Raw genomic sequence first — 27,011 nt, 5'->3', positions numbered from 1 at the left:
CGGCGTTCCATACACACAGAGCGCTTTTCATTGCGGATATTTTGATTCCGTGGGTGTCACGCGCGTAAAACATTCCCCATAGACTTGTGTGTTATAATGGCACTTTTGAAAAATTCATAAAAAATAAATGTGAAATTAGAGGGTGGAATGTTTAATACCATTGGATAGGATATATATCTGGCATTCCATATCTGACCAGGAGGGTACCGTAGCCAGCTCATTTTAAAAATAAATCGCCATTTATGAAGATAACTATGAATGGATCAAATTCATCGACTGAAACAGTAAAATAGCCCTAGTCCGCCAGTCAAAAAATAGTACCAAGTCACTTTTTTATCTTCCCAATTTGGGCGAAGGAAGTTCAGTAGTTACCATTTCTAGAATCAGTGTTAGATTTTGAATCATATACATTTTGTCAATCAGCAACATCAAATTGAAAATAACTCGAATGGGTTGGGTCGAACCGAATATCTTGAGCCCTCTCGATGTAATTAGGCTCATGGCACCCGAGCTGCACCGCCCCGCGACCAAAATAAATTCTCACGTATATAGAGCCCCAATCTCATATCCAATAGAACCAATTTCTAACTTATATCTCCGTGTAAGCAGTATTTGATGGAACACCATTCATTCAGGTACGTCACAAAAGCTGTTAGGTTTCGACGAAAAAGGGTCACATGCTGTCGTGATATCCCACATACACTTCTTCGTAATATTAATAAATCAATTTGTTTTATAAGGGCCGGGTAATTTTGTAACATATTCATACAGTTAGGCAATCGTCTCAATAATACAATTGTAAAGAAATCGATATTAGGAATAATTTTACTAATTTTTGTGCTAAAAATAATCGGTTGAAATATTGGATAGCCTAAAATGACAAAATGTCTAAATTTTACAAAAATAATAACAACCAATCTTGTTCTGAAAATGCACCCATAACAAATTGGCGTGTGAAACCCTACCTTTAATAAGTATTGGAAACAAAACCGTAAGCCTCCCCTTGACAAGTATTCCCTGAATTAATTGACCCCATAAACTTTTTTTTTACCCCATAAACTTGATAAACGTCAAACAATCATGCCGATATCTTTATCGTTAGTATGTCACGGACGTGAGTGATCAAGAACGTCGGCTTTACCTTTCATTTGGATTGAGTACCACCCCATCACACACCTCGCTCAAAAATCGGACCCTTACCCGTATGGGGCATAAAGTACATCCTTTATGAAGTATTTTCGTATTTGTGCATATTGGACCATAAACACGCAGTTTTCCTTGCAAAGTATCCCCTTTTTCATTGTCTTATACTTTTTTGATACCCTTTATGTTACGTACGTAACGGTCCCTATCTTTTAAAAGAGGTCCTTTTTACGTGTTTTTTTTTCACGCCTGGTATCCACTCGTCAAAGGAAGTGCCCCCCCCCGACTCACACATCGCGGTTCCAGCTGACGTATAGCTGTCGGATCTGCACTTTGCTTTAAACCAACATCATATCAAATAAAGACGAATCATTACAGGATATATGTAGTACAAATATACATTTATTAGAGATGGTAATAACTAGATGGAAAATTAAAGCATATATATAAATATTAAGAATAATTCAATATCAGTTGCATTACCATTAGGCATGCATATGATTAATGCCATCGACTTCACCCTATACCTTTTCGACGACAATTCTGCCTCTCTATCTCGCTCTTTTCGGGGTTCATTTTTTATTCTCTATTTCTGTCCCACTTTTAACATGAACAAAAAAAATACAATCAATGAAAATTGTAAATATTAACTCAGTCTTTATCTTTATATTAGACCACCTGATCCACTAGTTTTCTTCCACACAATATTGTATATGATGCACTGTATACACAGGTAGAGAACATTTTTCAGACCCATTTTTAAAATTAATTTTTGATAAAATTTTCAGATGATTATGGTTATTTGCACTGTTGATTAAAAAAAAAACCCTCTTAACTTTATACACCAACATCTAAATCAGATAAGGGTCTATGGGAGGGGGAGGTTGCACACGGACATGTCATTTTCTATATATCTGTGCACTCCTGCAGCACCGTCCTCTAAAAAAAGTTTACACAATATTGGGTAAAATGGAACTTGCATGTTCAGTCATGTCAGTTATTGGGTAAAAAGACCCAATATGAGGTAAAAAAATTTTTTTAGCAAACATGCATGTTCCCTTTTTACCCAACATTGTGTAAAATTTTACTCAGTGTTTTAGAGTGCAGGGGCAGATCCAGCTTTTGCCAATAACATTTTCATCGATTTTTTCTCGACTGGCCGCTATCTGATTTTTTGGGGTTGGTTTTCAGGGAGTATTAATTCACTAAAGACAGACGTTTTAAGTATGTTAGTTTTTATTGTTATAAACAAGATAAGGTATCTCATGTGGTCTTAATATAGAATGCGAGTGCGAGGCGCGATCTAAAATTCTTTGACATTTTATGTCCTTAGAACTGAAGATTCTGAGCAGTTTTTATAATCATGAGCAAAGATTAGTATCCAACTACACAATGCGAGTGCGAAATTTTATTATAGAAACGTGAAAAGGGACTCAATTAGGACTGTTTTAGTGATTAATGAATGAAGATGATACAAGAATCACCAATTGAATAATGAGAGTGCGAAGCACCACCTCAAAATTTTTGATATTCCAACCTGAAAACTGGACAGTCTAAGCGCGTTTTTATTTAAAATTAAAGAACGAGCTTGTGTGTCTCAAACAATTAAATGCAAGCACGAAGTACGAGCTTGATTTACACTGACATGATAAAGCAGCTTTTTGACAAATTTTGGAAAGAATTTCCAAAGAGGTTAGGAATCTCACAAATCAAACAATGCGAGCGCGCATCGCGAGCTGAACATTTTCATATAACAATTTGTGTAACTCAAACAAAATAATGAAAGCTTGATATGCGAGCTAAAATATCGTGTGCACATTGATTTCAGAACTGGATATATGAATAGTCATTTAATCCTCTTGAATGGGATTCATTACACAGGCAATGCGAGCGCGAGCGAAAATTTTTATATAAAGTCTATTTTCCAATTCCTCCCCTCACCTTTTTCTTGTTTCATTTCGGGGTCGGACCAGCCGTTACGAGGCTGTTATAATTACACATCATGGGTATAATACCTCTTTCTTACCTTTCTTCATGTTTTTCTTAGTTTCTATCAGGATAAAGAGTACACTTTTTTCTGCAGGTTGTCAAAAAAATAGGGGGGCCGGGGCCCGCTCGGCCCCCTCCTGGATCCGCGCCTCCGGGAACCTCATCCCCTCTAGAACTATCATCATCCCCTTGTTTTCATTGAAGAAAGGTGTCGGATTGCCATGATAGCAGTATCTATCAACTTAGTAAGGTCTTTATTTTTTATTCATCATTTTTTTTTGGGGGGGGTAGGGGAACAGATGATTTAATTACAAAACTGTTTTGAAAATGCAGATTGGCGGGGTTCACACCCTGTATGCTAATTTGTCTGCCCCAAGAAAAATTACAATGTTGGTCAATATCATCACCTCCCTACAGCCATCCTGGATCCGCCCTGGTTTATATAAAATGTATTAACTTCTTTAAACTAGCATAAATTACTCTAGAATTTTAATAACATAAAAATATACTCTTCCGTCTATATACAAGAAAAAACATAGGCTCATAAAGTTATAACAGATAAACAAAGGCAATGGAAAAGTAAACAAAACATACAAGAAATAATCTCTTTTCTATCGTAAAGGTTATACGAGTTTTTCATCATTACTTTTGTCATGAAGGATGAGGTCATGAATAACTTCAAGAAAACAAGTTATTGCCAAAAATATACCCCAACAGACTATAAAGAAGCCTTCAGAAGCATGGGGGGCCCATTCCCGGCTGGAAATTTCAAAGAGTTTAAATGTATAGGGCCTACTTTAATGTGAGGCCTTCACATGAGTCATATATTTCTATTTAAGCACAACCATATTTTCCCCTAAAGGCCTATGTATTACATAGCTAATCTCTGCGAGAGAACTATTAAGACGCCGAGAAAGCCAAAGAAAGATCGAAGTTCAGAGCCCCCATTAACGGGGGGATACGATTTATCAGGGCACATGCTGCAAGTATCGGGACAGGTGAGGCTCATATAGTCTCGACTCGACTCGCACTTTCCTTCCTCGGCATAGACACTGCAGTAACCACTGGTATCTTGGCATTGAGCTGAAGAGAAAGAACAAAATAATGCTGGAATATTATTATACTGCTCACGAGTCATGCATACTATCTAAACTTACGAGGCATTGCAAGCTCTGCAGTGAGAATTAAGAAATCCGTTTTTTTATTCGACCTTTTTTTTTTGCTCAAAAAAAAGTGATAAAATTGAAGCACGAATGTAGCCGAAAGTAATACATTCCCTATTTTATTAATGATTATCTGGTGATTTATACTGCGCGTAAGACATTCATGTACATTGTACTTATCTATAAGCGCTCACATTATTTATCATTACACTTGGAATTGGATTAAATCTGTAATTTCGATCAGTCACAATGTATGCACGTCCTCCACTCCCTAAGGATTAAATTATATTCCAGCAAGTCGCCATGCGATGAGGCGCACACATAAAGCAACAATAAAGTCCTATCGGCTAACCATTTAGCATCTGGGTGAGGTGAAGTGTGGATTAACCCTAGAGTTAAATACGTACTAAACTTTATATAACTCTATGGGATTAACGCCTTGCCAAAAGACGCTATAGGTGGGACTCGACCCGGGGACTCGAATACTCAACCCCGGGACTCAGCCCTCCGAATATATAAATTCTACTTTGGATTATTCTGCAATTAGAGACCCGTACTTTGTCATTAAACCAACTCTTGAGGTTTATTTCGGGGTATCCTTCCAATTATTTTCATTCAATAATGCTGTTCGATTCTTTATAACGTTGAATTGAGGGGTTAAAGCGAAGCCTATTGGTTAACATAATTTCTTATTTTAAAGATAAGTAATCTTACTTTGAGGTACCAAATCCAGCGGCGAGCTCGCAGCACAGAGATCACAGCTTTTCCTGCACTCGTAGTTCATGTAACCGGGATTTAGTCGACACTGGTCAATACTGGCCCAGTATTCACAGTTCTCGTGGTAATCTTCACAGGCTGGAAAACACAAATAAATGTACGGTGTCGTCATGATCTAAAATTTGGTAAATATTAACGACAGCACTGAGTACAGCAATTATCATGATTATGTCTGTGTGTCCATTACTTGAAAGAAAATTTGGGGCCGGTTTCTGAACGATATGGGTGACGAAATTTTAGGGCAAGAATACTAAAAATCGCACAAACAATAAAAAGGAAAAGAAAACGGTCAACCAACATGGAAGCAGAATCTGTTGAAATTTGTTTTTCTCCCCGAAAGTCTGACAAGAAAAAAACCCCTAATATCCTTTAGGTCCCCCGACATACGTCTCTTTCTGCAGAACCGTCTATGGATGGTTGTAAACTGTGCCATTTTTTTTCTTAAGGGAAAGGGGCGACCATTCATGATCACGACAACCCCATTCCCCGTAATAGTTTTAGTCGCCGGAATGACATGTTATAACTATAAGCTTTTGAGCCCAAAGCATGATTTTTTTTATAATCTAGTAAGCATGAATTATATTGGTTTTTGTAATACCATGTAACACTTTACCAAATTATTTCTCGACTTACCTTCCATGATGCCGCCACCACCGCACTGTCCACATGAACGGGGGCAGAATTCCAACATGTAGTTTGGGTTTTCAGTACATTGTCTGTACTTGGCCCACACTTCACAGTTCTCGTTCTGGTCTTTGCAGTTTTCTGATTTAAAAACGCAATGAGATATGAAACAGCCTTTAAACATATGTCATCTGCTTATGGAGATTTGTTCTTTACGAGTATATACAGGATAACTGTAAACATGGTAAAGTAAATGCAGTGTCGTTGCATAGTGTTTCAGTCACGAGAGTCTTAATCTAAGGACCTAGGGTTCGAACCCAATCATGTGGCAAGACACTAATCCACATTTGACACTCTCCATCCAGGTGTTAAATGGCTACCTGCCAGGATGAGAACAATGAAATGATTTGATTGCTATGTAAAATGTCCCAGTAATTGAGAGGTATATAAGACCATGAAGATGATGGCATGAAACACTGGCGATCGAATCCATGACTACATAGGTTTATAGAAAATCTGATGACAAACACGTTTGAAATAAGACTTTTTTTGTAATCTATTATTAACCTATAATGTAAATGTACAATTTATAACCTTATTCATTCGATCTGTTATTCATAAATAATATATTGTTACGGTATAGATGTAACCTACATAGTAAATACGCTGTTTGAAATTTTAATACACAACGCTGTTTATTATGAACCTTATGCAGTAGTTGTTCCAAACAACCATGCTTGATTTATTGAGAACTTAATAGAAAACTTTGTTAAGATTTCAAACACTTGTCTAAACTGTTTAAACAACTATACTGTGAGGTTCATAATAAACAGCCTTTCATAAAAATCGTAGTGTTTTCACTGTGTAAAATAGAATATAGACTGAAGTCAAAAAGGCTTGATAACAGTAGCCTGCATGCAGCAACTCGTGATTAACGTGCGATATACAATGGTCTTTTCACTGGAATACATTCCTTCATGACACTTTCTGGGACCAGTTATTGTGCTTACCTGTGCCGGTGTCACACTGATAACAACTAACTTTGCAGTTAACCAACATCCAGGTAGGGTTGTTATCACATTCTCCCTCTCCAGCCCAGTATTCGCAATTATCATGATTGTCTGTGCAATCTGTGAGATCGTGAGAATGGGATATCTGATGTAGTTTCAGTCAGAAAAAAATATCGTGATAAACGATGTCATTTATAAACCGAATACAATGAAAGAAGAAAGTTCAACTTCGACCTGTACCCCTCAAAACGGCGTAGGCCTACTTAATATAGAACGGAATAGCCGAAAAGTAGTAAGACACACAATTTCGCCGGTAACCATTACAATGTATTAAGTAGACAACGGTTTTAACATGAACACGATTCGGTGTTCTGAAAGGATTACACCCTGAGGTGTTAAAATACACCCGTTAGTTTGAACACAACACCGGCGTTAGAGTAACTGACAGATCTGATTACAACACTAATGAACGATAAACTAACCGGTCAGGGGCCGCGGATACGGGAGGGGGTGGGGGCTTCAGTTCCCACTTTTTTCCAAAATCGTGTACAAAAACGTACAAATGGCCATCTGATTTTTGCATGGTTAAGCCCCCCCCCCCCCCCACTTTCAAAACCGTTCTGCGGCCCCTGATGGTGTAAAATACATAGTCTTCTGTCACACTAGCGGAATGGTTTTAATACCTCCGTTTTTGAAGTGAGTGTCCATGGTAGAATGCATGGCTTTGACAGAGTCTCACTCCGTTACATGGACCTAGCACCTCAACACAGACTTCAATATGGTAAATCATGTTTTCCTTTTTTTACTAAATAATCATCAAGAAGATTGATCAACTCACCGTTATTTCCACCGGTTCCTTTAAAAGTAAAAGTAAAAAAAATACGGATATGATTTTCAACCATAAAATGTGACGATAATCAGGTAATAAAAACATGCCTTCAAACAGTAGCAATTGGAATTTCCGGGTCCCGTTTCATAAAATCTTGTTATGATAACAAATGGACAATACCTTGTTCTTTATAGTGTGTTTAGACTGTGATAACAGTAATGATAATAATTCTGATAATGGGAACAATACAACTTTTAATTGCTTTTTCTTCACCCACATTCAAATATAAATGGTACAAATCTTTGTAAAGAAGACCAAGTATTAAAATAAAATAGGTATGCATTGGATTTAGATTAAATTCAGCAACAAGAGAAAGCTAATAAATTGGATAACAATAATGTATAGCAAAACAGATTGGAGAAACGAAACACGTGTAGGTCTATTAATCAATATTCGTGAAGACAGCGGATAGGAATGATAGGATGCGATGAAAGCGATGGTGTTGAAGAAGAAGAAACAGAAAAGAAAATGATGACGAAGAAAAAGAAGATGAGGAAGAGGGAGGAGAAGTAGAAGAAGAAGGAGGAGGAGAAGAAGAAGAATGAGGAGGAGGAGGAGAAGAAGAAGAATTTAAAGATGAAGAATATGATGATGGTGATGATGATGATTATGATGATGATGATGATAATGATGATGATGATGATGATGATGATGATGGTGATAATTTCAATTTTGTCGTCGTTATGGTGATCATTTTTATCGTAATCATCACGGGATAATCATTGTTGTGAAAGTCATCATCACCATCATCTTCACAGACATCAGCTAACATAATCATGATTAACCTGCTGAATGAAAAAAAACAAATAATTAAGAAACAATTGGAAATAAAGAAAATAACAGTAAAATGTACATTTTGTATAGACATATCAGTTACTAACCCGTAGTCGTGGTAGTCGGGGTACAGATTTTACAGCTGAGCTTACAATTGGTACTAACCCAGCGGTTAGTATCACAATATTCAGTCCAGAAAGGGCAACCCCGATTCATATCCATACATTCTTCATCCGGCGCTGATAGTAAAAAACAAAATCACAGTATTTATACCATTTGTTATTTTTGGTATTATCATTTGATGGAGCCCTTTGAAAAAAATGGATACTACGGTATACCTCGGTCACATTTTGCTCTACTGCGACCGTACGGCGAGTCGAAAACAGCCATTTTAACATTTTGTGTACCAGCTACAATACACATGATATCTTGGTTTGAATTAAATGAATAAAACGGCTGTTTTCGACTCGCCGTAGAGCAAATGTGACCGAGGTATAATTTTTTTGCATCAATCGCAACTGTTTTAAAAAGAAATAAAATAAGATAGAAGGTGCATAATTAGACCATCATAGCTCATTGCAGTACATCATGTCATCAGGGGCGGACAAAGCTACACCTTTTACAGGCGTTCACCTTATCTCTCCCACCATAGAGGAAAAATACTATTTGAACTTTTATATAGCTCTTCATTAAATGACCCCATTATCTTGAGCTATTATAACTAAATCCCCTAAAAAAAGTTTTGCAACTCAGTTTTGGGGGACGATATCTTTTTGGTAAATGAAGTATAAAAGATGAAACTGGTATCATTAAAAAGCTGAATTATTCTTCTTTACAATGACATGCCATTTGCTGTGATTATGTAATCATGGAATATGCAATCACCCTGAACATCGAGAATAGTCAGAAGTGAAATGTTGCAAAATGCATTGATTTCTAACAAGAGTCTCCATTTCTATAGAATTTCCAACATGCAGGCGACAGTGAATGCACTCGGTCAATCCTCGAAACAATTGGAAATTCGCTATTGCAAACGACGCATTTTGCAACATTTCATGTCAACATTGCTGAGTATTATCATGTCTGTGTATTTCATGATAACACTAGCATTACAAATGACACATGATTGTAAAGAAGAATAATCATGCTTTCTAAAGATATCACTTTTGCATATGATGATGGCACATTAAGAATTTTATTAGAACTCAAACTTGCAGTTTGAGTTGCAGAACTCAAACATGACATGGCAACGAATTTTGTAACATTTCATTTTTGACATTGCTGCATGTCTATCATGTCTGTGTATTTCATGATAACACTAGCATTACAAATGACACATGATCGTAAAGAGGAATAATCATACTTTTCAATGATACCACTTTCACATAATATGATGATGGCACACTAAGAAATTTATTAGCACTCAAACTTGAGTTGCAGAACTTATTTTGAGGGGTTTATAAAATGTTTCCCTGAATGGTACGCAACGGAGGGAGTATCGATCGAGTGAGAACATTTTTTAATGAAGTTAGAGAATAATGTAGACAACCTTATGACTTCATAAGAATGTGAAAGCACGGTAAGCACCCGATCAACGTTTAAAAAAGCCATTGGATCCACAAGTAATACTGAACAGATTAATGAAGGAGCTATCGAGTAAGTGTATGATTCCGTTTTTAATTCAATTATTTTATATTAATATATTAATTCATGACTAGTTGATTTAAATCCTATTTTATTTTTAAACAGGTCAAATTTCGGTCGAAAATTCCTCTATCCTCTTCCTCGAGATATATTCAGTATAATAATACTTACCAGGTGGTTTAACAGTGGTCTCGTCTTTTGAGGCTGAGTGGGGGAAAATTATGAATATAATTTATGTAACTCATCAGGAGCTGTTAGTTGTTTGCAGAGCAAAATCAAATTTTAGCACATAATGTTCAGAAATGTATGGAAACCATAGGAAACTAAGAAATTGATTAAAAGTAGCTCTTAGGGCTTTTGTATTGACGATTGGTTGATTAATTGATTAATTCTTCTGTAATGGTTTCTAATGAACCACTGACAAAAATAGACATTTATGCATTTAATATAACATCACATATTGGGGCAGCTGCAGGTACTTGACGTCTAAAATGAAAAAAATAATAAAATTCTAATAACTTTCTTAATCCGTTTGATGAATTTTCCTCAAACTTATAGCAATATTTTGTATGATTTTTTTTCCTTGAATATTTGGACACAAAACTTTTCGTAAGGATCAACTTCCCCTTTAACCCTCTATCACCGACTCACTACATTCATAGTAGATGTTGATCTTCCTGATATCATTTTCGCTGAAGTCGGTACGATAATCCAGTCGGTACCTCGTGTCACGAGCTACGATGGTCGGTTGTCCGTTTGATGAGAAAGCAGTCATATGGTAGTGCATCACAGAGAAGTAATCATAGGGGGTACCGAGATGATCAATGGAGGTTTGCTCGTACTTTTCAAAGTTGTACTCCAGACCTGCAACGAAAACATTTATTTTCTTATTCTTGAAATCGTAAAATTTCTATATTTCACTGCAAATGTGCATTTATACTTTTAAGTGTCCTCAAAAGTATCACTCAAAAATGATCCCGTAATCCAAAGATTTATGAATGGTATTACAGCAACTAAACATCCAACTTATTTCCCTTACCTCTTATGATATTTTGGAAGTAGATGTAGATGAAATCATCGCGGTCTGTTCGTGTTTGCTCGTGGTGAAATCCAATAGCATGCATAAGCTCGTGGATGATCGTACCCAAGTTCGTAGTGCATCCAACTCCCAAAGAAACCTGCTGTTGTCCCCCGACACGACCGACCAGGGAATAACACCTGAATTACATGCATCGAAAATAAATGAAAGTGGCCAAACTAAGTTTGTAAACATACAGGGTCAGGCACTGTCAAATTGTGAATACCAGTAGCTGAACTCATTCAACCGTAACCATGGTAACCCTTCTCTCAGGGGCGTAACAGGAGTCGGTGTTTATTTTTCTATTAGTGGGGGGGGGGACGGTCCCCGACCCTAAATTTGTTTTCGATAACCTTTTTTTTTTTTTTGCTTGTCAATTTTGTTTCCTGCGTCCCCCCTAAATTCATGTGGACCCCCTGAATGTGTTGTCCCCCCTAAAATTTAGGTTGATGACCTTTTTTTTTTTTTGCTTGTCAAAAATTTTTGGTTAGCCATCCTAAAATTTAGGTTGATAACCTTTTTGGGGGGGCTGGTACAATTTTTATTTACCTGTGTCCATCCAAAAATTTCAGGTGGACTCCCCCTAAATTTTTTGGCTTTCGCCGCCAATGGGGGGGGGGGGGAGTCAGTGGCGATCGAAGGAATATTTTTGCCAAGGCAACCAATTAAACATGTTATAAAGGTAAAGATATCCTCAAATTAATCTTATTAGCTAAATTGCATAAGCATAATTGATATTTACTCGTATCAAAATTGCTATTTCCAGTTTCTGCGGAAATCATTTTTTCACGAACTTTTCAAAATTAAACGGTGCTCACTCAAAGATTTGTTGACATTAATATCGTCATCTCAAGAACTGTACAAGTTTAGCCTCTGGATATTACATATAGGGTAAGTGTTAACTTTTTTTATACGAAACTTAAAATCTTATAGCCCTTGTATACAGAAACAAAGATTGTTCAGGAGGTCTGACGAATACTTTGTAGCTCTCAAAGTTATTTTCATCTTGATTATGACCGTTATTGCTGCATGAAACCAAGCAATCCTATAGCTATTAGACTTTATCCATACCTGTCATTCCATTATTTCTTCCCATTCCTTTTTTTCTAATCTTCTGCACTGCAGCCCGGTTACGTTTGCTACTGAATTATGTGATTCCCGTTTACATGGACCATCCCGTTCCACTTGGCCCCGACTTGGCTATGGGTTGAATTATTTCTTTCCTTTTACTGCTATCTTTATTTGTAGATTAAGCTTTTCCCTTTTAGCCTTTTCACTCATATTATTCCCCCTCAATTTCCTACTTCTTTTACCTTTCCCCTTTCTCTCCTTCCTTTCACATTCTATTGTGACATCCTTTAATTCCCTTGATCCCCCAATCTCTCACAAGTCATGTTCACCTTTCCTTCCGTTTTCCCTTTCTTCTCTTCCTTTTCTTCATAGTTCTTTCCCTTTCCCTGTTTCCCCCATTTCTTTCTTTCTTTCTTTCTTTCTTTCTATCTTTCTTTCCTCCCTCCCCCTCCCTCCCTCTTTCCCACCCTTCCTTCATCTCAGATTATGTGATTCATAATGTTCACATAGATTTCGAGTATGGCTTGTATTTGTTACCTCAGAATTACTAATCAGTGAATATTGACTTACTTAAAAGACAAGCCCACCCCAACAAAAAGTTGACTTGAATAAAAAGAGAAAAATTCAACAAGCATAACACTGAAAATTTCATCAAAATTGGATGTAAAATTATGACATTTGAAAGTTTCGCTTGAGGAGACAGATGACGTCATCCACTCACTATTTATTTTGTATTTTATTATATGAAATCTAATTTTCTCCTCATTGTCAAGTGAAACAACGATTAGTTCTCCCCTGAACATGTTGAATTAGCATTGTTTAATACTATATGGTTGAGTTAAGTTGGTCCTTATTGTCAAATCTGTATAAAAAAAATGAAATATTGTATAATTCAAACAATGAAAAAAAATCTGACTCGCTTGACACTGAGTTGTGCATATCACTGTTTTGTGAAAAATAAGCAAATTAAACTTTAAACTGCCATAACTTATTTTAACTTAACATAACTTATTTTTTATCCGATTTTGATGACATTTTCAGCGTTATGCTAGTTTGATATTTCTCTATTTATTCAAATCAACATTTTTGGGGGTGGACTTGACAATAAAGAATCCACTCAACACTGCCTTTTTTCACTTACCCGGTCCCAGGAAATATGTAAATGTAGTCTTGTTCATTTGTCCTCTGAACAAATTGGATACATGTTTCCTCGTGGTAACGTTCCATCCCTCGAATGATGCGCTGTCTTGTTGCGCCATCTGATAGTTGGGAAACAAAAACAAATACTAAATCACTGAAAAACAAGAAGAACAGACAAGTAAAATGGCCATCTCTTCTCTTAACAAATGGAACGCCTCTGGCATTCTTGCCTGCATTGTGTGATTTGATATAAAAGCAGCGCTGACTTTGAAAACAGCTTATCAAATAATTATTCACAAAAGAAAACACTCATATTATGGTAATAAAGTATTTTGTCCATTTACCCAACATGACCTCTGACCATGATCATGTGGCCTCAGACATGTGCAAAACATTCATTCATACTTGGTTACCCTTATGATTATGTTTCATGAACTACATGTGTAGATCCATAAACTATCTTAGTTATGATGCCAATTCAAAAAATACCTCAAACACTGCCAAAGTTCATTGACCCTAAATGACTTTTGATTTTGGTCTCGTGACCTGAAACACACACAAGATATTTAGGGATACATGGTTACACTTATGTCACAAGTTTCTATGAACTTGATCTATAAAATTTTAAAGTTATGATGACAATTCCACAAATACCCCCAGCATTATCAAAGTTCATTGACCCTAAATGACCTTTGACCTTGGTCATGTGACCGGAAACTCGCACAGGTTGTTCAGGGATACATAATTGCTCTTAGGTTTAAGTTTCATCAACTAGAGCGATAACCATGATAACATTTCAAAGTTGTGATGACAATTCCACCCCAACATGGTCAAAGTTTGTTGACCCTAAGTGACCTTCGACCTTAATCATGAGGCCTGAAACTCAAGCAGGATCTTGAGTGATACACTATCACTCTTATGTTCAAGTTTCATGAACTAGTTCCATATACTTTCCAAGTTATGACGATATTTCAAAAACTTAACCTTGGTTAAGATTTCGATATTGATCCCCCCAACATGGTCTAAGTTCATTGACCCTAAACGACATTTGACTTTGGTCATGTGACCTGAAACTCAGGCAGGATGTTCAGTAATACTTGATTACCCTTATGTCTATATACTTTCTAAGTTATGATGACATTTCAAAAACTTAACCTTGGTTAAGATTTCAATATCGCCGTCGCAAAAGCGGCGCCTATATAGTATCGCTCTGCTATATGCAGGGGAGACATTATGTAGAAGAGATGGGTAATAGTGGCGGTAATAATTATAAGGGCAAGGAGGAGACTACGACTACTATCGCGACCAGTGCACCACCACCATCACAGGGGCCGCGGAACAGGGGGGGGGGGGAATGTCCAAGTTCGTGTACAAAATGTAAAATTGACCATAAGATTGTGATTTTAAGCATGGTCACCCCCCCCCCACTTTGAAAAACGTTCCGCGGCCCCTGCATCAACACCACCACCACCGTTTGTTCCCCCTCCATCCTTCTCTTTTTTTTTAATCAACTTTCTTCTTAATTTACCTACTTCTCCTTTAATTTTTTTAACATAATAATATGTAATTTGGTAAATACGTTTGGTAAAAAAAAATCATTTTTGTTATTTGGTTTTTATTTGTCATTCGATTAGATCTCGCGATTGCCTATACATCTGAGGTTTGGAAATGACTAGAGGACACATGCGGCCATGTTTTTCTTTTGCATGAACTATGCAGGAAGTATGGGAATTCCGCAACTCACTTCCATTAAATCATTATGCTATTGTATCAGCTAGAATCATGAAAGTACAGTAACGTCACGAAGAAAAGAAGAACTACATTACTAATTTAATAATGGATGATAATAATTAGAAAAATTAATATAGCGCTGATTACAATTTTTTTCTAAGCGCTTTACTTTTCAATTATTAGTACCCGTTTCACGGGATCCTAGCTATGTATGCCTTTTATCCACTCCCTTGGGAGCATTCTAGCATACTACATAGGCTTCCGCATCTTACGGGTACCCATTTAAAACCTGGGTGGAGAGTGGCAAAGTGTGGACTGGCGCCTTGCCAAAAGACGCTGGACCGCGGTGGGATTCGAACACACGACCCTCTGATTAGAAGGCGAGAGTCAGAACCGATACACCGCGATTTTATTGTGGATATCCACTACCCCCTCTCCTATCACATGTGGCCGGGGGGGGGGGTTTGAAGGATCTATCCTGGTGTGTAATGGAATAAGAATAAACACAGTCAAAATTAAACAATTTCATCATAGCACTCAAAGTGATTCGTTTCTAAGAGGACATTTATTCTGATCATATTGAATAGAATCAATACAGTTTTAAAAGTATAATTCGATATTGCGAGAACATATGGAATCATGGAAAGTAACACTGACTTATTTTTTTTTACATTGGAAACCAATAATTGAACAAAACACTTGATACAAAATCATTAATGTATGTATTCATTTATCTTTTTTATTCATTTTATTCTTTATTATCATTGTTATTATTATTATTATCATTATTATTTATTTATGATCAAAATCACTCATCATCATCATTTTCATTATAATCATCGTCATCATTATGAAATAGTATACTTGAGATTTAGGATATTGCATGATGCGAGTACGATGGCAATTTATATTAGAAAAGAGTGAAAATATTAACGATACCATATGCAAATTATAGTTATGATTTAATTAAAAAAAAACATCGAACTTGATTGAAGACATGTGGAATGCGGCTCTTATTCAGGCTTCCAAAAAAAATCCACATTTTATTGTTCGAAATAGACATCAGAAATGTAATACTCCAAATATTTGTTTTGCCCGATTGATAATGGGCCTGACATACAGCCGCTGTACAGCGCCAGATCGACGATCTGGTTCAGGAGCTACCTCTTGAATAGGAAGCAATATGTCTTTTTAAACGGATGCAATTCTCAAATGAAAAAAAATTATTGTGGAGTTCCACAGGGTAGTCTTTTAGGCCCGATTTTGTTTATGGTTTATATTAATGATTTTTGTAGATCATCAGATGTTCTTTCTTTCATTCTCTTTGCGGACGACTCTAACTTATTTTTTTCACATAAAAATCCTCTTCACTTGCTAATACAATTAACTCTGAACTAAAAAATGTCACCCAATGGATAAGAGCAAATAAATTGTCATTAAACTTACAAAAAACAAAATATATGTTGTTTAGCAACTCTATTAATACACTTCCTGTTGATATTATTTTGGATTGAACTCCCTTGGAAAATGTATCCCATATTAAGTTTCTTGGAATAACAGTCGATAATAAGCTCTCATGGAAATTCCACATAGATAACATATGTAAAACTATTTCACGCAACATTGGTATAATTAACAAGCTTAAATTTTGTTTACCATTATCATCCCTGCTTACATTATATTCATCCCTTATATTACCTTATTTAAATTATGGAATTTTAGCGTGGGGCAACACACATCAAACACTCTTAGACAAATTACTCCTATTACAAAAGAAGTCTCTTCGTGTCATATGTCACACAGCATATTTGTCTCATACTGACCCATTATTTTTGGAACATAAAATATTGAAAATTAAAGACTTGTATTTGTTCAATCTCGGTCAGTTTATGTACAATTATAACAATAACAACCTCCCAAATGTATTTCATTCAATGTTTCCAAAATATCAATCCATTCATAACTATCCAACAAGGCGAGTGGGTGAATTCCATTTACCACTTCTAAGAACTTTGCTGGCTCAGAACACATTTATATATGAGGGACCGAAGTTATGGAACTCACTTCATAATGATATAAGAACTGCAAAATCTTTGAACTCTTTTAAGACTAAATTCAAATTATCTCTATTAAAATTTTAGACTAAATTCAAATTATCTCTATTAAAATCTTATAATGTATCCTCAAATTAAATCTAATTCATCATCTCTGTCAAGAGGTTAGTCATCATTTTTACTATAAAGACTATAATTAAAACATAAATCATCCCTTTTTTTTTAATTGAAAAAAAAAATCTGACACAAGTCCTTCCCAGTTGTGCTCGGTTTTTAACCTCATACATTATTTGTGTCTATCCTCTCATCTTTTTTCTCTTTCCTGTCCGCTTATCCGCCTTCCTACCGCTTATTTATTTACGGCATCAATCACATTTTTCGCGCATTTTATTCTTTCCAGGTCATTTTATATATATTTTTTTCTCCTTTTATACACATTGAATCCAGTTTGCTTGAGTCCACGATGGCATGTGTTCTACCTACGTTTAGCAGCACCCATCCATCTTCTCAGGGCATTCTCCCCTTTCTCTTTTCTTTTTTTTTGGGGGGGGGATGGGAAGGGTGGATATATTTTAGGACGGGTTGTTTTGTCCTATACAAACTATATTTTTTGATATCTTCGTATTTTATATTTTGTGAGTATTATTTCTCTCTCATTTATTTTTTTCTCATTTGATTACATATGTCTGTATTTGTGCTCTGTTATTGGTTTTGTTATCTATTTTTGAGGGGCCCACATTGTACAAGCATTGCTTTTTAGTGGGTCCCTCCATTTCCATCTTAATTTAATTTCTATTGAAAAATAGTATACTTATTTAAAACCTCCAATGTGTTGCCCAAATCGTGTAAGTTTTTTTTTCACAACATATGTATTATTATTTTTGTTTCTTTGCAATGGATACAAATACTTATTTTTATATATATGGTATACAATTTGTTTTTGTTTGATGGAAGTGAAATAAATAAAATTGAAATTGATCTCTTTTACCGTTAATCGCCAAACATGGTAACAACAACTCCCATCTTAACGTCTTTTGGTCTGACGCGGCCGCGGTTTGAACCCCCGACCTCCCGGTTGTGAAACGAGCGCTCTACCAACTGAACCAACATACGTACCGGTTGGCATAAGTATCTAGGTGTTGATTGTTCATAATAAAAATGATCTTTTACAATTTCACTGATGATTTCCTTACCGTAGTAGCCGTCGATAACGTATGGAACGATCCCATTAATCCACCTCACTCCTCGGTCGCGTAGTGCGTTTCGTCTTTGACGATTGTTGCTGTTACACGGAAATGGAATATCTCCCTGCTCCAGGCACAACTCTACAACAAACAAACAATAATATCATAACTCTGAAAATAAACAAAACTGAGCCTTGAAGTAAATCAATGTATAGAGACAAGGTACAGTATGTACATTGTCAGGAGGGGCGGGGGGGGGGGGGGTCAGCAGGCCCCTCTGACATGTCTGATACCATATATTTTGCAAAAAGTCCGTATAGGCCTACTTCAATTCACCGATTATAGTTTTGATAAATAATTATAATCACCCAATTTGTGGCTAAAAAAGTGCAAATGCAGGTCAATTTTTCAATATAGAACCTAAAAATGTCGGCAAAGTTTTCCTTCAATCAACCCTGAAAAATGCCGTTGTGTCGTCGTCTGTTCATTAACTCTTGATGGACTCTTCTTGATTCAGTCGTCACTAAAGTTCCTTTGACAGGGCAGTTATGTACTTTCGCCATTCTTCACCCAGGTGATTCCCTGGCTTGGATGCTCCCTTGAGCAGGTTGAGAGAACTGGAGAGAGGGGGTGCATTACCTGGTGGGTGTAATGCTGTTTACAAGTTACGAATTACTTAACGCACGACTGGTGACCATTTTTGTCTTTATAATTACATATTCCTGTGTAGCTGACGGGTTACCAACTGTAAGAACATGTTCCAGTCGTTCGTAAAGGGTGTGTAACTTTACGTACTAAAAGCTGTACGTAAAATTACGCACCACTTTACAAACGATTGGAACATGTTCTTAGGTGGTAAGTCGGATATATAATTATAAACACAATAAATGGTCACCAGTCACCAGTATATACAAAACGCTTATATAAAAAGATATAAATACATTATATACTTGATGTATTAAACAGAATATTATCATTTTTCAAAATTACAATGGATGTGAGGTAGAAAGAGAGTGGAATGTGGGCACATGGTTGAGGCACTTATGTGGGCAGAAAATGGAAGATATGCAGTAGAAGATAATTTTGAAAAGGAAGGAAGTACATGTATGGTAAAAAAAGAGTGATACTCACCAGTTGAATTTATGGCTTCATTTCTTTTCAAAATGTTGGTGAATGCATCGCCGCTTTTTGCAGTGCCGAAGTTCCGAATGTCTGTGTTTGAAAGAGATGGACAACAATAATTATTATCAATCATATGCATTATATCAGAAGCATTGCCGAGCAATAGGTTCACAGTAAAATCTAAGTTAAGTGAGTCTCTTACACAATTATAAATAGTTTCTTGTACATTATTTTTCCTTAGCCGATAGTTTCTGAAGATAATAGATGATTATCATATAAAAATTATGTTATTTTCATTGCACACAGATATTGGTCACACAATATTTTCATTAGTATAGGCCTAATCGAAGTTCTGCTTGGAGAGGTCTATTACATATAATTTTGAAGTATGATTTTTTATTTAATTCAGTGTCAAAACGCAGTATTTTTTGTCAAAATCAATGGAACTTTCAGAACCATATGGAATTGTAGTGTTTGATATTTTGGCGTGGCTACAGTTTTTTACATTCAATTATTAAAAAGAGAGCTATTTATAACTTACCTTCAAACGATGGTGGTGCAATGTCCATCTAAGTAAGGGAAATGAATAATGGATTATCAAACACATGACTATAATAATCATTTATTAATATATTCCAGGAAGAGTGTTAGAATAATGTCTTTGGATCAGAATTCTGTCTAGGAATCACATTTTTCTCAACATGATTACGATTTTGTGTATATTTTGCCCCAAAACGATGTATTACTGAGATGTATGCTGACAGATGTTTTTAAATTTTTAGTTGAATAACCAATGTTTCATATCAATAAAAGATTATGCCAATACGATAAATCAAATTATTTACATAATAATGTATCAATCTCATTGACACCATTGTCTCCATTGTCTAAAGTACTGGACACCGAAACCTTTCAGTTCAAAGATGGAAATCACCCTAATTTAGAGGATATTAATAATGTGAATTCTGTAATCTCAAACAATTCGAATGTATGAAAGATTTCGATTAATTTTGTTGTTTTGTTAGTTGATACCGAGATCGAAGAATTCCTATAAATGGTCGTAAATGGTCTGTAAAGATACAGTCAGAATGAAGATTTTTTTTCAGATTGTCATAATACTTTCGCATCATTTGTAAATGGAAACCAATGTGATTGCTTTAATCTAAAAAAATACAAATGTATGATAGATTTTCGATTAATTTTGTTGTTTTTGTTAATTGATACCGAGATCGAGGAATTTCTATAAATGGTCGTCAATTAAAGTCAGAATTTTATTTTAGATTGTCATGGTATTTTTTTTATCTTCTGTAAATGGAAACCACCATCCAATCCCTTTGACTCAAATTATTTCATTGTTTCACTTGAATTAATCTCCAACTGTGTAGGATAATATAAAATACCTATAAATACGATGAATTAAAAACAAATAACCACGAAGGACATGTCTACATGCAAGTGTCAAATATGAGAAATTGAAATTTACAATATCCCATTTATATGTCGAGAAATTGCCCAATTTTATTTATTAATATTGCGGTATTCACTGAACTTCTTTTCTAGCATACTTTTGGTTATATTTCTTTTACATGTTTTAATAAAGAGAAAGATGAATACACGTACACAAAAATTATATATAGAGAGAGAAAATAAAAACAACAACATTTCTTTCTCCCAACACAGAAAGCAAGAGTCTCTTCAACATATGGTAGTATTTGCACCGCGAGGCAGAACGCTTTTAAGAACATAGAAAATATTTCGTCAAGTGTCCTTCATGACAAAGAACAACCAAGAAGTCTTTGTCGAAAATTATTGAATCGGTGCAGCAGTTACTGTAATCTGGAAAAACGATACATTCGCGAAAAAAATTGTCAGTTCCGCAACTTGACAAAGACTTCTCCGCTGTTCATTGTCATTTGAATTGCAATTTCAAGAGTTTACTGTGTTCTTAAATTCATTTTGCGCCTCGGTGCGAAAACGTCCAACTATTTCCTAAAAGAAAAGTCGAGTATGGCATACATGATATATATATATCTACACTGCGAAAATTTAATTTATGCAAGATAAAAATATCTACAATTAAAAAACAACCGATTTCTCTTGCTTCACAGTGCTAAAATTAGATATATTTCATACATCATACATATAATCTCTTTTCTGTCTAGAATCAAGTTCGGATTTTACTTTCTTTCACGCGATGGGAGATAAGTGTGACTGTTTTCCCCTCCAATTTATATATCTGAATAAAGAAAGAAAACAGCGTGAACTATAGGTCAATGTTACTCGTCAATACTCACCCCACCATTCGGCACCCCCCGTCTGTTCACAAAACCAGTTTTCTCGTTATACTCCGCCTGTGAACAGGGAGAGAGAGAGAAAAAAGAGGGGCGGGGGAGAAAGTGAGAGAACGAGAGAGAGAGGGAGGGAGAGAGGGAGGTGGAGAAGATTAAGAAAAGCAATTTCAGCATAACATCAGTAAGAAGAAAGAATGGTCAAAATAACGAATTTGTAGAGGTGAATATGAAACCGGTCAGAAACCGAAATTCTTCAAGACTCTATCCAATAGAATTTGGTTGATTTCGACAATTTTTGCCAATACGACACTTATTACTATCGGTTATTCTGACCAATCCTTTTGGAGAGTGTGGTATTAGTCATCGTTAACTTATTTTGAACGAAAGAAGAAAAACAGCATGGTGTGGGCCTAGTATCGCGAAGAAAAAAATAAATACTCTTCATTTTATTTATGAATGTCAAGTTCATTTTCAATATATGACACGTTTATGAACTCCCATTGATAGAATTTTTTTTTCTGTGTACCTGAATTTTGATTTTTTTTCTTTAATACTGATCCACTCACGAGTCTGTTATCATCATAAAGATTCTATCATCAAAATAGGCCTATATTGTTTCTACCAGTAACAATATATTTTTCATGAGAACATGAATTTGCCCTTGAGAAATTATTTAAATAGTGTTATTTTGTCCTACCTTAAACATGTTAAATGAAATGGAAATGATATCCCCATAATAATAATAATGGGTATTTAGAGGAGCTAAAAACAAAAAGTATAGCGCGTATAATATAGGAATAACAATTTAACATTTACAATAATTATAACAATATTCAAGATAAAAAGGGAAATTAATTATTGAGGAATAAAGGTATGTCTTAAAGAAAGATTTAAAGCCAAGAACACTGGAAGCATTCCTGGTAACTGTGCATGTGAGCACTTTGTAAAAAAAACCCGATAAATAATGATAAAATGAGAAAAAATGGAAGTATAGCAGTTCATGGGAACATGAATTTGCCATTGAGAAATTATTTAAATAGTGCTATTTTGTCCTACCTTAAACATGTTAAATGAAATGGAAATGATATCCCCATAATAATAATAATAAAGGGTATTTAGAGGCGCTAAAAACAAAAAGTACAATAGCGCGTACAATGTAGGAATAACAATTTAACATTGGCAATAATTATTACAATATTCAAGATAAAAAGGGAAATTAATTATTGAGGAAAAAAGTATGTCTTATGGGAAGATTTGAAGCCAAGAACACTGGAAGCATTCCTGGTAACTGTGCATGTGAGCACTTTGTAAAAAAAACGATAAATAATGATAAAATGAGAAAAAATGGAAGTATAGCAGTTCATTGGAACATGAATTTGCCATTGAGAAATTATTTAAATAGTGCTATTTTGTCCTACCTTAAACATGTTAAATGAAATGGAAATGATATCCCCATAATAATAATAATGGGTATTTAGAGGAGCTAAAAACAAAAAGTATAGCGCGTATAATGTAGGAATAACAATTTAACATTTACAATAATTATTACAATATTCAAGATGAAAAGGGAAATTAATTATTGAGGAAAAAAGTATGTCTTATGGGAAGATTTGAAGCCAAGAACAGTGGAAGCATTCCTGGTAACTGTGCATGTGTGCACTTTGTAAAAAAACGAAAAATAAAAAAAATAAAAAAAAAATATTGAAGTATAGCAGTCAACATTCATAAAAATGTATGAAATCGGTCAGAATGATAAATTCTTATTTTCTAGGCTCTCCAATGTTGAAGAGATCAGTATAATGCCTTGTGGGTACTCGAGATAAAGGCCTACTAATAGATTAATAAAAAACCCTGATTAATCATAAGTCATTTATTTACAGAGTAACATCAACAATTTCAGAGAGACTATAATTTTGGAAAACTCTCTTCAAAATGGAATGATAAAAAGTAGAAATATAAAAAAATAACGGGGTGAAAGAAAGGAAGGAAAATTACCGTTCTTTAACACCAATTAAACATTCATTGCGATTATTACCCACAACTTATCGTTGAATCAGCTGTGTATGTTATGAAGGACTTGATGGTGATTATCACAAAGTGATCCAATCGTAATCGAGTTTAGCATTAAACATTATTATTATTTTTGTATCATTTTTAAACATAATTTATACTTGGATGAAATCTATTCATACTTACTAAAGTGATACCTATGTACAACACGCTGATACACACACAAATCAGTGAAAGATCCATTTTGGAAGTTGCACAATTATTGCACTAAAAATTCAGTTGTCTGATCGATGTTGCGAAAGTGCAAATCAATAACACTCGTGATTCCACTTTCTGTTTTGATGTGTGTTCCAATTCTTGCTTCTGTCATAATATGGTTCCTCAATCCGTCCTGTATCTATAGAGATCAAAGAACTTTGAGCCCTTACACTTTTCATTACCGAAATGACGAAGCGTTGCATTTCCTTGGGTGACAATTTTTTTTTCTTATTTCTTTTGGAGCCGCTACCAGAGGCAAGTTTACGGCGATACAAGAACGGCTATTGCGAATGAGCAATTTTTGGTAGCCCGGTGGTAGCCAAAACCGAGATGATGTCATCAAAGAGTTGAACTTATATGGCACTATTGTGTTATTCTTCCTTCTGGTGCATAAAGTTTTTATGATTGTGACTTCCGATCAGTTCCGTAGACGACCTTTCCCTGCTGAGGTTAACTCTTAACGTACCACATGAATAGCACATACATGGCTTTCATGTGTTTTATTATTTTGGTGACATTGGCGACTATAGGTGCATAGTACCAATTCCTTGGTCATACACTCTGTTGCTGCGTGAGTAAACATGGTAAACATGATGACGACGATTTCATCATCCCTTGAGTCAAATTCACCCACATAATATCGGACTATACATCAGAATATTAACATTATCTGTTCAAAATGATAGATGATGAGTTGTCGATATTTAGACTGAAATGGTCGTTATGGTCTTCATCTTTCAGGCCATTCGTAGTGTGACTACACAATTAATGCCATATTGCGAAGATCAGGGGCGGAAATCTTTCCCAAAAGGTAGGGGGACAAGGGTCTGGAAAATTTGACAAGCAAAAAATAGATAAAAGGCTATTACCTAAAATTTAAGGTCATTTCGACGAAAATGTATTTGACAAGCAAAAAAAAAAAAACGTTTTGAGTGATATATTTCTTAGCATCACCAAAGACCCAGAATAGTGAGTAGGGGGGACACGTCCCCCCTGGGATTTCCGCCAATGGCGAAGATATATATATATCATGCTAGAAATTTTTACAAAGCATTATTTTTTTCAGAGGAGATTACCGCGGATGTGTTCTTGTCTTCTAAATATTGTAATGGCCTAAGCACAAAGAAAATTGTGATGATGCCATATGGTAGGCTCAATGATGTCATCTCCCCACTTTTGATTTTCTTGATATGAAATCATAAATATTTCATATTCTAATATACCTCCTTTATAACACAAATAAGTTTCAAGAGTTATTATATATCTAGCATGTCAAATCAGTAGTGAATTCTTTTTTTTTTTTTGTTCATTCGTAGTGGAGAAAAAATGATTAAATACAATTTTATATAACAACATACAAAATAATAAGTGGAAATTACATCATCGGCAATTTAATTGCGTATTCCCGAGGAGAAGCGAAATAAAGCAAAAATTCACAATGTCATAACTTGTCCGATTATGATGAAATTTTCAGAATTTTGATTTTTCTCATTTTCAGCCTGGAGTACCGATTTAATGAATCATGGCAAAAAGGTTTGTGAATATTATGTGCTCATAGCCATTTTCAGAGCAAATTTAATTACATGGTAGGAAATACATGAAAATGATCATGGTTTCAATATGCATTTACCAACACATCAGTAGAAATGACCAGTGAATAGAGTCAGCTGGGTGCAACTCTTATCCTAGTCGTATTTTACTAGCACAGAGTTATTTCCGACCAGTGGGTATGTCAGAAATGTGACTAGACATCAGTTGCACCCAGCTGACTATTTACAAGTCCAGTCAATTTGACTGATTTGTTTTAAGAGTGATTGATTTTAATTTGATTTCCAAACATTACCTTTTCAAAAAAAATTTTGCCTGGGTTGATTTTCTTTTCTCACAGTGATACGTATGATGTCCTGACAAATGAATATATTCAATAGGCGCCAACCAAAATATAAGCATAAATCTATGTAGGCCCTACAACTTAACTATATACACTGTAAAAACTGACACCAATTGGTGTTAACAGAGGACCACACCCTGATGTGTTAAAATAACACCCTAGAGATTGAACATAACACCAAAGAGTGTAAATGTAACAATCATAGGTGTTGTAATAACACCTATAGGTGTAAAACTAACACCACCAATTTAACACCGGTGTAAAATAACTGGTGTGGTCCTCTATGTACACCGGTTAACACCACAGTTTTTGCTGTGTACATTCAAAAGGCAGTCATCAGCTCTCACTCAATCACGTGACTTCTTCACAATCCCGTTCATGCCACTGAAATTTCGATAATCATGACGCAGAAGTATAAGTCATTTATAAATTTATATATACCCATTTTATTTCATCTTGAAATGTAAGAAATAGTACAGAATATATATTCCAATTGGTGTCCGGCACAATATCACTTTTATTTATAAAAACTGGTAATACACAAGTACATAATATCATCTACAAATATTTTGTAATTCATATAAAATTTCCCTATAAAAATCACACACAATGCAAGCACTAGTTCTTTCGACATGCTTTTAGGTTTTCATTTTGTAATGAAAGTACCGTAAAGAAATATGATTCAAAATTTAGAATTCTACTTGCCTATTCTCAGATCCACTAATACAACGAAATAACTTACGAATAGAACGATTGTGTTCGTGGTAGTTTTGTTCAAATAATAAATAAGAAAATATACCGCTATTTACATAAAGTATTGCATATAGAAATAACATAAATATAAATAACGTAAATGAATGATACAGCATGCGCAAATACTGGAAAAAGCATTTGTTTACATGCTTCAATAACCATGATAACAAAGGGGGGAGCAATATTTCGGAGGAAAAATGTTGACAAAAAATGTTGAAAAAAAGTCTTCAATTTCAAAAGAAAGGGGCACACTTCTGTTTTCATGACATTTTTACATTACAAATTTTCATTTTGCTTCTCAAGGGGGGGGGGGGCACCTGCCTCCTCCCCCCCACTTGGATCCGCGCCTGGTTTTGTCATGACTATAGCATTAACATATAATAATGCGTATGCTGGCGTTTCTTTTTTGGAAGAG

The 27,011-nt window shown here is 35.2% G+C and overlaps 1 protein-coding gene across 1 annotated transcript; it reads right to left on the bottom strand.

Annotated features, from left to right (window-relative positions):
• Positions 1-3,412: 3,412 nt before the first annotated feature.
• On the bottom strand, positions 3,413-24,334 carry LOC121407074 (zinc metalloproteinase nas-13-like). Its single transcript, XM_041597994.1, has 15 exons — positions 23,881-24,334; positions 21,688-21,744; positions 19,935-19,962; positions 19,403-19,483; positions 18,281-18,412; positions 13,304-13,421; positions 11,053-11,231; positions 10,665-10,877; positions 10,185-10,217; positions 8,477-8,608; positions 7,545-7,562; positions 6,707-6,826; positions 5,706-5,837; positions 5,010-5,150; positions 3,413-4,215 (listed from the first exon to the last, which is right to left on the bottom strand). The coding sequence occupies exons 1-15, from the start codon at positions 23,935-23,937 to the stop codon at positions 4,004-4,006; spliced, it is 1,653 nt and encodes a 550-aa protein (XP_041453928.1). The 5' UTR covers positions 23,938-24,334; the 3' UTR covers positions 3,413-4,003.
• Positions 24,335-27,011: the final 2,677 nt, after the last annotated feature.

The sequence above is a fragment of the Lytechinus variegatus genome, chromosome 2, assembly GCF_018143015.1.
Source record: "Lytechinus variegatus isolate NC3 chromosome 2, Lvar_3.0, whole genome shotgun sequence".
NCBI classification, from domain to species: Eukaryota; Metazoa; Echinodermata; class Echinoidea; order Temnopleuroida; family Toxopneustidae; genus Lytechinus; species Lytechinus variegatus.
The sequence above is the reverse complement of the archived record's forward strand: the minus strand, read 5'-3'. Positions and strand labels throughout refer to the sequence as shown.